Genomic DNA, 16,396 nt, shown 5'->3' on the forward strand with positions numbered 1-16,396 from the left:
CAAAACACTTAATATTTTGTATTTCTCTTCTCTTTAAGGATACCAGAAGACTTCATTATGGACTTTTCCAGTATAGTCTTTGGTAACAGGTTAGTATCTTCATGTACCGTGCTTCGTGCAACCAGCAGGGTTGTACAGAGCTCTGCTGACAAAAATCCTAGGCCTACTGAAGGAACAGCAAAATTCTCTAAATTAATGAGAATAAGATTTGTCCCATTATTCTGATTCAACATAATATGATGTCCATCGTGTGTGGCTATATATGCTGTAAGTAGCTTTCATGCCAAGTTTCAATTTTTCTGTGATCACCACCCATCAGTTTTTATGAAGTTCTGTAGACTCCGTAAGGTGTGTCAATACCTACAGATGAAAAATGCACTGCAGAATTAAGTATTTTTATCATTGTTATCATTGCAAGTTAGAGCAAAAGTGAAGGACTTGCTTTGTTGAGAGGCAGGCTACGTATGCCTTTTACATGCTATGTTCATGGAAGCTTTCTCAGATAGCGTTTTATCGAGTCTTTAATGTACAGTTGAATTGGGAATTCACACTGGGTGACTTGATGACACGTATGAGATATCAGGTGCTCTCCTAGCTGTAATTCATGTTCTAAGCAGTATACCTCAGTAGCTCCAGAGGAAATATTAAATCACAACTTTTTGAGCAGTCTATCTCTTTTGTCCATTCTCAGGATTCCTTTTTTCTATATGGTTCTCTGCTCAACCATATTTAGCTTATTTTACATCTAGAAATTGCTTGAACCTTTTGCATATGCAAAACTTTCCTCCTTGAAACTTGAGGTCACTTGGCACATAGGCATCACTAACCCAACACTGCTCCAGATATTCTGCATGGAATCCTGATAATCATAGTTGTGGTATTTCAGTTACCCTCACAAGAGTCTGAGTGGTGCTACCAAAGTTAAAAATATTTTTAATTTCCTTGGTTAGGATCTTGGCTTAAAGCTAAAGGTTCTTGGAGTAAAAATAAATTCAGCCTTCTCATCTTTTCTTTGCTCTTCTGTTTGAATTATAGGTGTTAAGAATGCAAAATTCATGGTTGCAAAGTGGAAATATTGTTTGCAGTGGAGAAAGAAGATAAATTTAGATGTCATTTGAAGCATGCATGATTGTCTGTTTTCTACTGTGAAATCACGATGCTGGAAAATTTAGCTTTTTCTCATTTTGAAAGCTGTGATTACCCAGTGTAATCTTGCTCTGTGTTTTGAGACCAGAGAAGAGCACCTCAGATTTGATTTCTAGACAGATTTGCTTTTATAATCTTAAATGTAACACTGAATCATACATACGCTTACTGAGTTGTAAATATATATGATTGTGATGGTAAGAGAAGTATTAGCATCTGATCAAAAATTCAGTATGAGCTAAATAACCTAGAAAAATCCATTTTTAATACTTTTCCTGGCAGCTTATCCTATTTTTGTGATTTTGTTCACTAAACAACAGCTCTGAAGCACTGGAAATTTGACATTTGTATTTCTGTGTCCCCACAGTTCCATCAAGCTACATAGACTGAAAGGGAAGAAAAACTTGCCACACTGACACTATCAAATAACTGCATACAATCAAAACTTTTTTTTTAAGGGAAAGGATAACCCTAACTTCCCCCTCTCTGAATGTTTATAATAAATGTACTGCAGGTTTTTTTTTTCTAATAGTGTAGCCTTAATTTCTCCCAGAAGAGTACATTCATTGTGCCATTTGTCAGCATTTCACACCAATTTATTCATTCTCCCTGTTCAGTGGCCTGCTAGGCATGTCTTACGTGCCTAGGGAACCGTCCAAAATTTGTCTTTAGTTTCAGTGTTGTTAGGTTAACTACTGCTTCAAATTCTCTAATCTTTCATTTTTGAGTGTGCTTCTGTTGCATCCTTTGGCAATGATGTTCTTGTCACCAGGTGTATCATCCTTCTGACATATAATGTGGATGGTCTGTAGTTGATCTGTGGTTCTTTACTTGTTCTGCCTTCTGCACTATGTGCTGACAATATATTGCAGCTGTTGGCACAGAGTTTACAAAATGTAATTATAGTCTATAGATTTTGGATATAAGATCAATTGAGTCTTTTCTGCTCCATTTTGCTATTCCACTTAGAAATCAATGGCTTGATTAATGGCCTGTATAATTTCTGTATGTATGTTGGACACCATGCACATTCTGTCATCCTTCCAGGATTCTTGCAGTTCCAGCTGCGATCTTATCCAAGTTGGGGAAGATGGTGACAGAAGCTTAAACTAAATATAAAAGCTGTAACTCTTTCTGAGGGAATGGTACTGAAGTACAGTCCTGACCAGAACGAAAGCTTTGTGGTTTGGCCACAGAAATGCCACAGCTTATCAAAATTCAGAAGCTTCACCTCTGGGTGCTGCTGACCTTTCCCACCACCGCTAACTAGAACATCCTCCTGTTTTCTCTGTCTTTCCTCCCCTGAAATGCTGGTGCTGCACAGAATGACCTGTATTGCAATGATGGAAGTTAGCATGTCTTTGGGTAGCGGTAGCAGTGTGGCTATTTTTAGGCATTTTCCAAATTAAGCAGTACTCTGGCAGCAGCTCACCACTGAGGGAGAGGCCTTTCTTACTGCTTAGTCCTGCTGATGACCATTCTAGACTCCAGCTCCTCATGGCTGCACCCAGCTGTGGTGACCTACTTCCTATCCAGTAGCTGGCAGTGAGTAAGAACCAGCTTATCTATTTTTTGTGCTCATTCCTTTACCATGCTATTAGGATTGTGTGTCACTTCTGACACCACCCAACCCCCCCTTCCCCCCCAAAAATGATAAATTCTTTCCTGTAATGCCTTTGCTAAATGCAGGAGTATTAGAGGACCTCAGCCTGTCAGACCTGTGTAGCTTATCAAATCATTAATCTTTCTGGGCAGTTTCTAAAGGCACCAGATAACTCGCACACAAGAATATGAGTGGGGATGCTAGACTGTCATTCCTACAGTCCTTGATTTGTTCAGAGAGGATTCCTTCCTGATGTAAAGTCTGTAATTAGATTATGTCTAGCACCATGGATAAAGGATGTAACATTTATTATCCTGCCCTCACCAGTAGTACTGGAGTAGCTTTGAAATGTACCATAAATAACTTCCAGAGACATGGGATGCTTAGCGAAAGAAAAAAAAAAAAAAAAAAAGTATGGTAACACAAAGTCCAGACTGGCTTCTTTGTGGACCAGCTGAGTGACCTCATTCTGAAGATATTTCTGCATATAGATATCTAAAAATGGGTGGTGGTTATGTCTTTGTATCAGATTTGGCTTGTTTACTTACCCAGAGCTTAAGATGCTGTTAAAATTTTAAAGATTGTCAACTATCTGAAGTTTAATCAGTGTCAACTGTATTTCCTTGCAGAAATAAACTTGAGGCTTGATCAGCCTGATTCATCCTGCAATATGAGTAATAAATGAAGTCCTTGGCTTCTTACATGTTAGACTAGACAAAAATCTTGAAGGGTGTGTTGGGACTGACAGTGAACATTATGTAAGGAACTTAAAAGTTTGTAAATTAAGTTGGATTAGCAAGAACCACTGTGTGATTTTATTTTTTTAAAATTATGCTTGAAAGTGCACTCTAATATTATTACATTTTAAAACACTGCTGCTGACTAATACTAGAAGCTTTCTGCTGAGGAGCACAGTGACCTTACTCCGACTTTTTTGCTCATCTGTCTTCTTTCTGCTTGTTTGTTCCTGTTGGACCTGCATGAAGGTAAAGATATATTTGCAGATCCCCTTCCATGCCTCACAGTTGCATATAATTTAAATAAGATATGCCAGCCACCACAATGACTCCTACTAAACTTTACAGTGACATCAGTTTACTGGAATTGCACAGTCACTTGGTCTCTTTTTTCTAGCGTGGACCATAGTTAAGCATAGAAGTGGGTAATCTGAGCATAGCTGTCTTTAAATACACCTAACCTCTACTCATTCAGACCTCTCTAAATGAGAATAGATGCAGGAGAGAAACAAGTTCCAGACAGGTTTGTTGTTGAGGAACCATATTTTCTCTTTAGATTGTTGTTTCTTTTACGAATTTGCATTTCAGCCTCCCATTTCTGATTTACTCTGTAGGCGTCCTGCTTCCGAAGGCACAGCTCTGACACGAGGAAGTAGGCTGCCAAGTGTCCAGGACTTCAAGTGGAGAGTGGACGTAGCTATATCCACAAGGTATAAAAGAGAATCCGGCATGACCCTAGAAATTATTTTGCCCAAGGTTAAACTGACATCTTGAGCTGCTTAAAAATGTTAACAGTGTTAAAATGTATCTTGTTGCTGTTAGGGATTGTCTTGTAGCATTAAATGGCAAGATATGGAGGGCATTTTCTGATCGGTGTAGAAGTCAGTTTATATACGAGTTACTGCTGTTAACATGAACCTGCCAACAGGCTGCTGCCTTCATCTTCTACTAATGATACTTTTTAGGCTCCTTATTTGTTTTGATCTCTAAAACCTCTGTGCTAGAAATATTGCACTCAAAGTCCAAGTCTCTCTTTCAATATTTTAAAACCTAATGGAGCTGATACAACCCCATGGGTCCTCAGGGATGATGGAATAAATTAGATGGGTTGAGCCTCACACAGCCAGCCAAGCTCTCAAGTTTCAATGGAGCAGGAGAGGGAAATCATCTGTTCAACTTCCCAAGTAGACTATCATTTCTCTGTTGTGCACGTTAAATAAAATTGCTTTCCATCACCTGCAATCTGCTGTAGATTCTACAAAGAGAGGCTTCAGAACAGCACGTTTACATTGCCACAGTTATGCAACTGGTCGTTGATCTGCCTCCTAAGTTTCTTTCACGAAACAGTAGTAAAGGCTGTTGTGATCATCCTGTCTGTGCCTGCAGTGAATAGCTTCTTGCCATCTGCCACAGCAGAGGCAGCTGGGGGATGGATCTTTGGCAAGAGCCAGAATGAAACAGAAACCTGTTGTCTGGACGTTCCTGGTCTTTGTCTAGTTCTAACCGAGATGGACCAGGGTGAAAGAAATCGGAAGATGATCCAGTATTTGTCAGTAGTGTAAATTGTTACTGTGAGGGACTTCATATTGCATTCACGAATACCTGCATCCAAGGGAGTGTGCAGTCTCCTCGCTGCCATAGTTGAGAAGCCCATAATCAGGGATAGTCTTCCTGAAATCAAGAAAAAAGGCTCCTAAGTGAAAATTGTTATGGCCACAAGCTACTAGTTCAGGTGACTCTCAGATGAGCAGTGCTGTGAGCACCACACAGGTATCACTATGTAGAAAAAATATGTACCTTTAAGAGAGCAAAATGTACAGATAAACATCCTCAGGCACAATGCTTGCAAGCTGCAGGCAAATCCTGTGATTTGTTTTCCAAATAACACAGGAGCAATACATTATCCTTTTCTATTTTCCTTCCTCTTATGTTCCTTTCCAGTCAACCTCCCCCGTGGGATGTTTATCATCCAACAACAGCCTCTGCAAAGAGGTACGGCTTCTGGCTGTAACGCCTGTCAGTACCTGAGCAGGCTTTGGCAACATCAGTTGATGGAAGCTGCACAAGAATGACTCATTTCCCCTCTTTGGGTCATCAAATAAAATAACATCCCACAATTTTCGGATGGAGACTGGAAGAGCTTGATTCTCCAAATGAGATGGCAGTTGAAAGTATGAAGGGATGGAAAGGATTAATGCAACATAGTAAACTGCATAGAACACTGTACATTATTACTAGCAGTATTGGGTAGCTCTTATCCCTGTCATAGTTCTACTAAACTGATTACTGTGTAAAATCAATATGCTCCTAAACTTGCAGTTACTGAACTATTAAAAAAATTTTTAGTCTCAATTCGGAGGTAAATTGGCCAGGCCTCCTATGTTCATGAGTTTCCAGCCAGCCCAGTACAGGACTCTATGATTGAAATTACTCAGGTTCTGTGTAAAGCCTACATGAACATCGTAATTGTTAATGTACAATGCTGTACTCATCACACTGCTGATGATTATTGTTGTAATACTAATAATTTAAATAATTTCAGTTCACTGGCCCGTGCACTGCAACCATCCATTCTAATGATGATGAAGCTTTCAGATGGGACAGCTCATCGCTTTGAAGTAAGTCTGATTGCCATAATAAATAAAAAAGAAACCACTTGAAGTTCTTTTTAGAAAGTTGAATTACTATTTCAAATATTAAAGCTTTTGTAAACAATGCATCATTATTGATGTTTGCTTTGGAATCCTTCATGTTCGGTGTAGCTGCATACAATATATAAACAAGTGCTAACCAAAATCATTTCATGCCTTGTTCCTATGCATATTTTGCTGAAACCTCATTTTTAGAAAAATATTAATTACTGAAAAGCACTGTCTGGTTTGACTAAAAATTATTGTTTTGTTGTCAGCTGTAACCTTCAGACCTGATGGTGGCTCTTGAGGGCAGAAACATTACTGGGTTAGTTTTAGAAATGTATCATACATTATATAACCTCCTACATTTGGTAGAGAATGGTAACATTCTCTTCTGTGGCAGAGGTAGTTTTATTCTTTTTCTTCAGTACAGTTCTTGCTGCCAGAAAGAAAATAAAAAAACCTCTTTGCTTTTTACCTCAGACTTAGTCAGTGCCAGTATTTATGACACTGTACATAAAGGCTTGCCAGAAGATGGCATAAACTCTTCCATATTTTTAACCTTTGAAAAGGAATGCTATTTGTTCTATAAATAACATGGTCGTGCATACAGGAATTCAGTGCACAGCAGGCATTGTTACATATGAATTCTGTAGAGATTTTGAATTCAGTTAATGTGCTAGTAGTAGTCTGGAGGAAGCACCAAAGCACTGTGGGCTGGAAGAGATGGACTGATACGGTGCTTCGCAAGAGGGCAGCTATTGAGGAAGGCACAAATTCTGTGCTACATTGCAAAGTGTTGAGGGTGTCACTTCATAGGAGATCAGATTCACCCCTCTGACAGTCCAGCTCAGAGCATCCCATACACTCTGTTTGAGGTCTTCCATGGAACCTAAGTGATGCCCTGAACTTCAGGCTAACCCTTTCCAACAGGGTAAGTTTCATGTGTGAGAATAAAAACTAGTATATATTCTTTACTATTTAGATTTGGGGCTTTATTTCCTGGTATTTAATGTCAAGTCTCGGTGGCGTTTTTCCTGGTTGGTTTGGTTTTAGTTTTTTTTGTTGTAAATCTGTGGCAGACCCTTTGCTGTTCTGCAGTGGAGATGCGTTGGTGTGCCTGTCCGGGTACACACAGAAGTGCAGATATTTGATAGCAAACAATGTGCTTCTCTTAGAATCAGCTCTTTGCTTGCTGCTAGATCAGAATGCCAAAGATCTGGCTGTAAACAGGATTTCTGTACCTGATGAGTGGTCCTCTTGCAGTTAGTAGCTCTTTGGGATAAACCTGTGTTTTGGTTCAAGGTGCCATATGCAAGTAAATATAGTCCTCAACTCTACAGTTTCCTTTCATTCAGACATGTTCAGAAGGCCTTGCTAAGTAACAGGGCTTATGTAAAATGATAAGTCCAGAACATAATTCTGTTATGAACAGTTTTAAAATGTGCATGCCACATGGAGAAGTTACGCTCTTTGGTCTCTTGGGTTTGGTTTGGTTTCTTAATTGCAGTATGATTTCTGACAATGAAGATTTTTTTTAAAAAGCAATGGAAATTGCAGCATTTCAAGTCTTGTATATATGTCAAAAGTGAAAAGGACACGATGCCTTTTTCTGCATTTCTGATGCATATGGAAAATGCAAATCAGATGTTGGATTCCTCACATAATTGATATCTGTTACAGTAGGCAGAAGGATGACAAGGGACTCTGTCAAAAGAACTGCGTGTCTTCAGTGTCGTCAGAGTAGAGTAAATTAGGCAGTGCTCTGCAGAGCAGCCTGGGATGAGCTAGGCTGCTGTCGGTACTCACGTGAGTACATGCGTTTGTGCACTGCGCTGATGTTAATCTCTGTCACCCAGTCTGTGCCTGTGCTCAGATGTGGTTCTCTGTCTTAATAGATTTTCATGCATCTGGCTTCTCAGGCTTGAAATGGTAAAGGGAATCCATTAGTCTCCTGCACGGTTGAAAATGTTTTGTATATTTAATCAAAATCTTTTGCCTTTCATGTGTTGACAGTGCTCAGTCCTCTTTGCTCTCGAGGTTGCTGCCGAGTGCCTTGCTTTGAGCCTCAATTCCTTTCTCTTTGAAGTTTGGACAAGCAGAATATCTGGAATTTGTTGCTTGAGAATTCTGTAGGCTCCGTGAACTTTCCAGGTGTCTTTCCTTCCAGTCCATGACTCTCTTACTTTACAGCAGCCATCGGTTTCCATTCAGAAGGACTTCCTTTCTCACATCAGGCAGTATAGAAGATGTACTAATGTAGCTGTTATTTCTGCTTTTCCCACTCTCCTTTTTCACCCAGATGATTTAGTTGAATTAACTGAATTTTATTAACCTCAAATCTTTTGTCTTAAGTCAAAAAAAAAGCATTTTGAGAGGTTGGACTGATGATCTGGAACATTCCCTATCTGTAGGCATGCCCCAGTCCAAGTACCAAAGATGTTTCATGTTTTCTAACCTGAATATTCTGTTTCAGGTGCCAGTTGCAAAGTTTCAAGAATTGAGATACAATGTTGCCCTTATACTGAAGGAGATGAACGATTTGGAGAAAAGGAGCATACTGAAGATCCAGGACTGAACACTGTTAAATTGGGAGTTTATAAAACAGATCTGAAACCCTCACCATGATTTGTGAATGGCAAAGCAGGGGACCAACACCATTTTGCCTGTCTGAACTGCAATGTAGCATTTATGATGTCTGCTGGAAATATTTTTTTGATTCAAGTGTTAAAAGCACAAACTCTTTTCATAAGACTTAGGAAAAACAGAAGATGTATCTATGAAAAAGTGTAATGCTGTTTGCGAGCATTTTTGCATGATTCATCAAAACATTTTTTAAATAACTGTCTTAATAGATGTAAGAGTCATTTATTTCTGATTCTGATTCATCATTCTAATTATTTTTGAAAGCCTGCTACCAGAAGCCCCATCAATGTGTATCATAAGAAAGCTCTGCAATATCTCAAATAAAAAAATTTAGAAAACACTCCTGTGCTCTAGTATGACAAATATGAACTTGAGTTTTGCATAAGTAAAATTGCTGTCTGGCTTCTCACTAAGTGACTGAGGTATAGCTATGGCTATTTAAAGGCTGATTTTGAAGAAAATTGGAAGTCTGGATCAAGAAAGAAGTTTTGACTGAGCTTCCAGAACTAATTCCATGGAATTACAGAAGTGGAAACATGTAATTTAAGTCTTCATCTAGTTGATCAGAATGGGCTAAATAGCAGTAATCTCCCAGATCTCTAACTGGAAGCGCCTGCCTCTTGTTTTGTGTATTGCCTATACGTGCGACATGAACGGAATCATCTGACTTACTGCTGGGCAGGAAACTCTGGCACTGTGCTGACAGTGAAGAGCAGGAGGCAGTAACCTTGTAGACCACTACGGCCATATACTCATTAATAGGGCAAGTCAGACCCCAGGATGAAGTGGCTGCGTATGGCCTCTGGGATGAAAGTCACACGTACAAGGATATCCAAGTCCCTGCGTCAAGCAAACAGTTAAGCTTAGGCTGAAGTTCTCTGAATTGGTCAGGCAGTTAGGCTAGATGATCATTGTAGGTCCCTTCCAGCTGAAATCTCAGTTACTCCTTTGCCCCATGAATAAACCTCGGAAGAACTCCCTTAACTTGAAGCATATGATTTAAGTTTCATTTAAAGGCTGTGGGACCACAAGTATGTCCCTTAAGAGTTTTGCCGAGAAGGGATGCAGCCCTCAGTCATTGCCTGAACGAGTTTTTCCCCCAGCAGCAAAGATAGGGAGGCTGTGAGCAACAGCCCAAAGGCAGCACGGGCCCAAGGCCCTAGAACTGTATGATTTATCTGGCTGTCAAACGTAGCTTAGAAAGGATGTGCCACTACCATTTTTAAGCATTGGCTTATTCTAGCTGCTTTCAGGGTTTCTACCTGAAACTGCCCATACTTCTGTTATTTTTTGTGATTGTACAATGGGCCTATGTCTTCCTCACTCCCTGCAGGAAACTACTGAAATTAAAATTGTGGATTCAGGAGGCCTTTTACACTCCTGCAGATGTTTGTGTAGGAAAAGATGACTTTGTTCTCAGATTTTAAGAATCACAGCAGGCATAAAATTACTTATTGTCATCCTTTCATTTAAGAGACTTCTTTGCCAGCAGTCCATACCAATCTAAAGACAGCTAAATAGCTGTGGTCCAGAAAGATTTTAAAACCTGTGCAAGAATGTGTCCTCTAGTTTGAAATAAACCTATTGGCCATGATTTCAAACTGTTTAGAAGCTGCATCTTCCATTTGCTTTATAGGCTACTCATCAATAACTTCCAAGTTTGATCCATACTGCATCTTAACTACTGTGTTCAGGTCACATCAAAGCATATAAAGAGGAATTAGTAACTTCAAGGGGACTGTAGATTGCATTAACGTGGTGTTTTCTTTTCTGGTTTTACTTTGCGAAGCTTGTTCATCTTTCAGGAATTATGTCATCACAATCTGTGAAACAATACATTCTTACGTTCCTTGCTATAACCTTTCCCTTCTGAATGTTTAGGTTTACGTGGTTTCGGACTGGAAAGGTATCTCAACTGAGACCATAAATGAAGTCTTTTCGGACGAACAGAACACTGCGTGGGTGTAAAATGACCTCAAGACATTTACAAGGTATTTTTTTTTACCGATCAGAGTAGAAGAATCCATAAATACCTTTACCTTCTAGCCAGAATATATTCATTCAGTTGTTTGCCTGTAACAGCAATTGCCCATGTTCTCCAGGAATAGAAAGGCTTCAGGCAGTTTTTCTCATGTTCTCTGCAAGGGGTGATGGGCCTCTTAGTCTCAGGTTTGTCTTGCCACACATTAAGCAGGGTTTTACTGTAGTTGGAGGTTTACCATGCACACTGAGGGGTCCTTAAACACTTGGAATTTTCATTCCTCTGTATTTAAAAGAAGGGTTAATTTGGGCTTTCCTTCTGACAGATTAGCTTTCCAGTGAAACAGCAGTTGTCACCAAAATGGCTAGTGGGAGGGGCTAGTGGATAGTTCCTCAGTTTTGATAAAATAAGAGCCTTCAAATTATTGTTAGAGTTCTCAGAAATTTGTGGTGAACTGTGTGCTAAATATTTGTTCAACACTGAAAAGATCTTCTTACCTTACAAGTAAAATACTCTGGAATTTGAATTCCACTGAATTTCTGACTAACCCTTTCATTCCAATACAGAAAAAAAGTAACCACCTCAGAGTCTGGGTATGTCTGAACAGAAATTATTTTACGCAACTCACTCTAGGTTCAGTTTACACTTCAAGGACGCACTGTGAATCCCCCTTTCTGTATCATGTGGTGAAAGATGCAACTTGAATGGGATGCTCGCCTTGTTGGTCCTGAGCTCTTGTCAAGCTGATCACTAAGTCAGACATCAATTAGGAAGGCAGGAGGTTTGCATGGGAAGGGCACTGGTTTTTTTCTTATGACACACTGTTCACAGACCAGTAGGTAACAAGGACCTTTCACAGGTTCTGTTGGTAGTTTTGCCTGAAAAACAAAGCCCAGTGATCCAGTTGCTTTCTCTCTTTGATGGTGCCATGCATTTATTTAAACTGAATAATGTATTTGTGAATGTCTTAATTCTAGTGATTTTCTAACCATGGCACATGAACATAAATTTCTCCATTACACATTTTCTTTTTTTTTTCCTTTATAGCATATGGAACATTATGCCTTTTCTTTCAAGATTGATGTGTCAAAACATATTTAAAATAGAACTTGAACTTGATTGTTTTTTGGTGTAAATAATGTGTGTATAATAGCAGAGAAGCCCAGTGCATGCAGGAGTACTCACAGTAGGCAGAATGTGAAAGGAGAATTGCCAGAAATCATTCAGAGATTTGGTGGAAAATGACACTGAAGAACTCACATGTCTTTGCTTCCTGTTCTCTAACTCTAAGTTAGTGCATCTTCCTGATGTAATGGTCAGACCTCCCTCTTTTTTTTTTTTTTTTAATTGGCCCAGCTCCATGGGCCATCAGTCCAAATCTGTTCTTGCCTATGGGTTATTACAGTGTGTGCAGAGCACTTGAAAATAAAAAGCCATCTGTGGCTGTATTTGTGATGTGACTTTTCACATCCCTACTTCCAGTAGAGAAGGAGCTTTGCCAGCGTGACTGGCAGGTCAGAATTTCACACTTGGGTTAGCTGTGTTTGAGAGGGGAAAGAAGCAGGTTTGGTGGTTGGTTCTGTGGTCTCAGAGTGTGATGCGGATTATAGCTCCAGAAGAAGGCAGAAGAATGTAGTCATGCTCTCATACTGCCTGCTGATACACCATCTATTAACTGCTGGAAGAAGATCGGTATTGTGCTCATTGTCACTGAAAGGAAGAAATTAAACCTCGCTTTGTAGAAAAATCATACAAGGGAGATGTGCTTTTACAGAGTGAGTCACCTCCTAGCTTTAACTACTTCTGTTTAAGTGAAGGATAAATCTGTTCTTGATCTCATGAACAATGCAGGTTAGGTAGGGGGTTTGCTTTCTTTTTTTCTGCTTTTTTCTTTTTTTGTGCTCTAATCAAGTACACCTCATGACCCACTGCTGCTCCAAATCCATGAATATATGTATGAATGTATGAAAACGCCATGCTTTCAGGATGTTATATAAGAACACCCCAGCATATCTAGATTAAGTATGTGCGTTCAATTTACACAGCTGTGTGTGCTAAAGCAAAGCCAGGCCTTATGTCAGAATCAACTATTTTGTAGTTGTTTGACTACTACTTCTAGTAGTAAATTAGCATCTTGGCTTTAAAATATTTTGCCGCTAGTGACTGTACGGCTCACTCTGTACCTGTCACACCCCACAAAGTACTAACGTTTACTGAACACCACAAATACCAGGAACTAGCAGAGGCAGAACCAGCTGGTTCCTCCCTTAAGAAGTCACAGAGTTGTTTGCCCATAGGCCATCCATGATAAGGCCTTAACTATTGTCTGGCTTCGGCTAAAGGTCTCTGCTCTGAACCCTCCTAAGCATACAGCTTCCACCACAGGAGTAGTTCTAAAGCACAGCTGCCCTTTTTGCCCTAAAATGTTTCAGCCACGTTCCTGCTGGTGTAAGAGAATTCCCAGAAGTACATTACACAGCGCTTTTCTGAGACTCATTTCAGTCCCGAGTGATCACACTGTCAGCTAGCCCTGCGGATCCTTTTGATGCTGGATTATTAAAAGAAATGTTGAAAGGTTAGAGGACAGTACAGTTTTGTTAGGGACACTGTAGAATAAAATTATTAGCTGTTAGGATAATGATAACTTTGAAACAATCCGCTATTGTATATGCATGTCAAAACTAGGAGCCTAGGTAGGATTAATGGGAGATAGAGACAACGAGCTGCGACGACCTGTCGGTGTCTGCCAAGTTATGAGGAACCTAAGCAAAAGGTAGATCTGGTAAGGGGAGACCGCAACCACTGACTAATTACACCACAGACTCAAAAATGTAGGAGTGGGCAAACTAGGCATGTGTGCTAACTTACATGCTAAGTGTAGAGATTCTGACCAATCACTTAGTAGATATGTATCAGTGTACTGAATATGAATAGATTGTGTGTATAAATAATTGCAGTTTTTGGGACCCCCCCATGTGCTGTCTTGGGACAGGCACCTGTGCATGCGCACTCACTTAATAAAATACCTCCATCCTGTGTGTGAATTGGGCGTTTGCACACTGGATAACGAACCCCCAGTTTTTGGGACAACACTTTCATACATTGTGAATAGAAACCATGGAAGTTCCTTTCAGAGCACAAATGCTGATTACATTTTCTATGATAATCTATTTCCATTCCCTGTCTTGAATTCATGTGCTGCTAGAAACCCTCCTTTTATACCATGACTTATCTCTTTAAGTGTCTGCTATGTAACTATGTAAATACTGGTGGCGTATTCCTGATAGAGCAAGATTGTCATTGCATTGCTACTGGTAACCAGTGGTTATGTCACTTTCCCTCGCTTGAATAGACTTTGACTCATAGTGGTTTTCAGGACAATGGTTATAAAATAACACACTGAGGGGTTGCCGAGACTATAGTTTTGCAATAGAGACAACTGTTGACCTCAAGGCTACAAGTAAGCATTTTTCTTTTCTTTTTTTCTTTTTTTGTTAAGGCTTTTGTTCTTTTATAGTGTGAGTTTTTCTTGCATGGAAGTTGGAAAACGAGAAGCCTATTTTAGCAAGCTTGAGTCTGGTGGGAAAACCCCATACTTCTGAGCACAAGCACTAATTCTTTTTAACTGTTCTGAAGCATTGCTTAACTGAAATTTTAAGTGTTTCAGTTGTCCTACCTGTCTTTGAATTCTTTATGGCAGGCTGTGCTATACCTTGGATTATTGTCTGACTTAACTGATGGCAGAAGGAATTACTGAAACGAGCGGTTATTCAATTAACATTTTTCTAATTAAAGGACTTGCCTAGGAAAAACAGATGTTGAACTTTTTTGTTGTTGTTTTTAAAGATTCAAGAGCCCTAGAGACAGGGGCCGAATTTTTGGCAGGTGGAAAACGTCTTAGCATCATAGGAATCAAAGACAATTGAAGGGTCTGATGGCTGGCTTCTGTTTCCAGGCACGTATCTGCCTTTCTGTATAAGCTAAGGATTGCCCACACACAGACACATAAACGTCACAAAATTAGCCCTCACTATTTAATGTGTATATAATTAAGAGTTAAGATCTAGAATTTAAGTGGCTTTAAATTAGTTTTTCACTTTGAATCTAAGTTCATCTGAACTTTTGTAGGCATCCTCTCTAAATAAGGTCTTAACAAAAGTCACAGTACCTCTCCTCTCTTCCATCTTTTGTCCTGTCCCTTAGTATCAGTTTAGTTTACACAGTCTGAGCTGGGCAATCCAGACACTTCCATAAGTAAGAAATGGGAAATTAATTCCTTCATCCCCTCTCTGGAGCTCTGTGAGGAGGCCAGTAGTGTCAGTAATAGGATATCCTCAGAAATTTCAAATTCTGCAGTGGATTGTAAGACAGTGTGAAAAGTGCCCTGTATTTTTAAATGTACGTATATATATCACAAACATTTCTAGAAACTGTAACTGTAGATCTATGTAAAAAACTGCAAACAAAAAAAAAAAAATCAGACAACTTCTTTTAAAACAACTGCTTCTATTCTGCGGTACCACAGGTCATTTTCTCCCTAAACTACATTTAGCACAAACAGTTACACAACTAGTGCGATCCTTTCATGTAACAAAAACTGGTGAGAATGTGCATATTGAAGTGGTCAGCACAGCTGGTCTTAAATAAAACAACCGTACATCATAAAGCACGTGCTTTTTTATCTCGAACCTGGCACAGGCAGGTGTATGTATGCAATATGCCACGCTGCATAACCAAATAAACACGACATTTTCCTTCTAATGTTCTGCTTGTCCTAAAAGCACGATTACTGGACATTAAAATAGCTTCACTACGACGTAATTTGCTTAAAGAGAGATTACCTGTGTAACTACAGCTTTGAAATTCCAGTTCTAGCCGGAAAGGGCATTCTTGTTTTTTCAAAATCGCTTTGAACTGCTATTTCTTTTGTGCTACCGTAGGTACCGAAACACCACGCCCAGGAGTGAATTCAGTTTTTCACCGTGGTGTCACCGCAGACCGGCGGTCAAGGGTAACTTTTAATCTCGGTGTAACCGGGCTGCCCGGTGGGAAAGGGCCGTTAGCTGGGTGCCTGCCTCCGGGGCACGGCGCTGCCCAGCCCAGCACCGCCCGCCGAGAAACACGGCCCGGCCCGGGAGAGGCGGGCGAGTGCCGGCCGCTGTCGGCGCTGCGGGAGCGGCCGCGGTGCCGAGCTGGAGCCGCTTCCGCGCCCGGCGGGACTCCCACCCCGGCCCGGCGCGGCGGGGCGCGGCCTGCCCGCCCTGGCGGGGCACCCCCGCCCCTCCCCGGGCAGGGCCCGGCCCCCACAGCCCCCCGCGGGGGCAGCGCTAGCTTCCCGCCGCCCTTGCGGGGCTGCGGCGGGGGCTGCCTGCGGCGGCGGTCGGTCGGGCCCCTCGGCGGGCCGGGCCGGGGGCTGCCGGCGGCGCGTTACAAAACCGCCTGGTTTTGTAACAACCTGCGGGCGCTGCCCAATGAGCGGCGCCGCCCGGCGTCACGTGCCCGCCTTTATATAAGCGGCGGCGGCGCGGGGCGCTCCCGGCGCGGGGCGGCAGCAGCATGGGCCGGTGGGGCCGCGCCGCGCCCGCGCCCCCTCAGCGCCCGCCGCCGCGCCCCGGCGCCCCGCGCCGCCCGCCCTGCTAGAGGCGCTGCC

General features: G+C 41.2%; 1 protein-coding gene across 1 annotated transcript in view; it reads left to right on the top strand.

Moving 5' to 3' along the window:
* COMMD5 (COMM domain containing 5) overlaps positions 1-10,343 on the top strand; it is a 19,101-nt gene extending 8,758 nt beyond the window's left edge. The window contains 4 exon segments of the mRNA XM_074914788.1: positions 39-89; positions 4,101-4,196; positions 6,029-6,104; positions 8,596-10,343. Of these exon segments, the coding sequence (XP_074770889.1) occupies positions 39-89; positions 4,101-4,196; positions 6,029-6,104; positions 8,596-8,697 (325 nt within the window). The 3' untranslated portion in view covers positions 8,698-10,343.
* The last annotated feature ends 6,053 nt before the right edge of the window (positions 10,344-16,396 follow it).

The sequence above is a fragment of the Athene noctua genome, chromosome 11, assembly GCF_965140245.1.
Source record: "Athene noctua chromosome 11, bAthNoc1.hap1.1, whole genome shotgun sequence".
Classification (NCBI taxonomy): domain Eukaryota; kingdom Metazoa; phylum Chordata; class Aves; order Strigiformes; family Strigidae; genus Athene; species Athene noctua.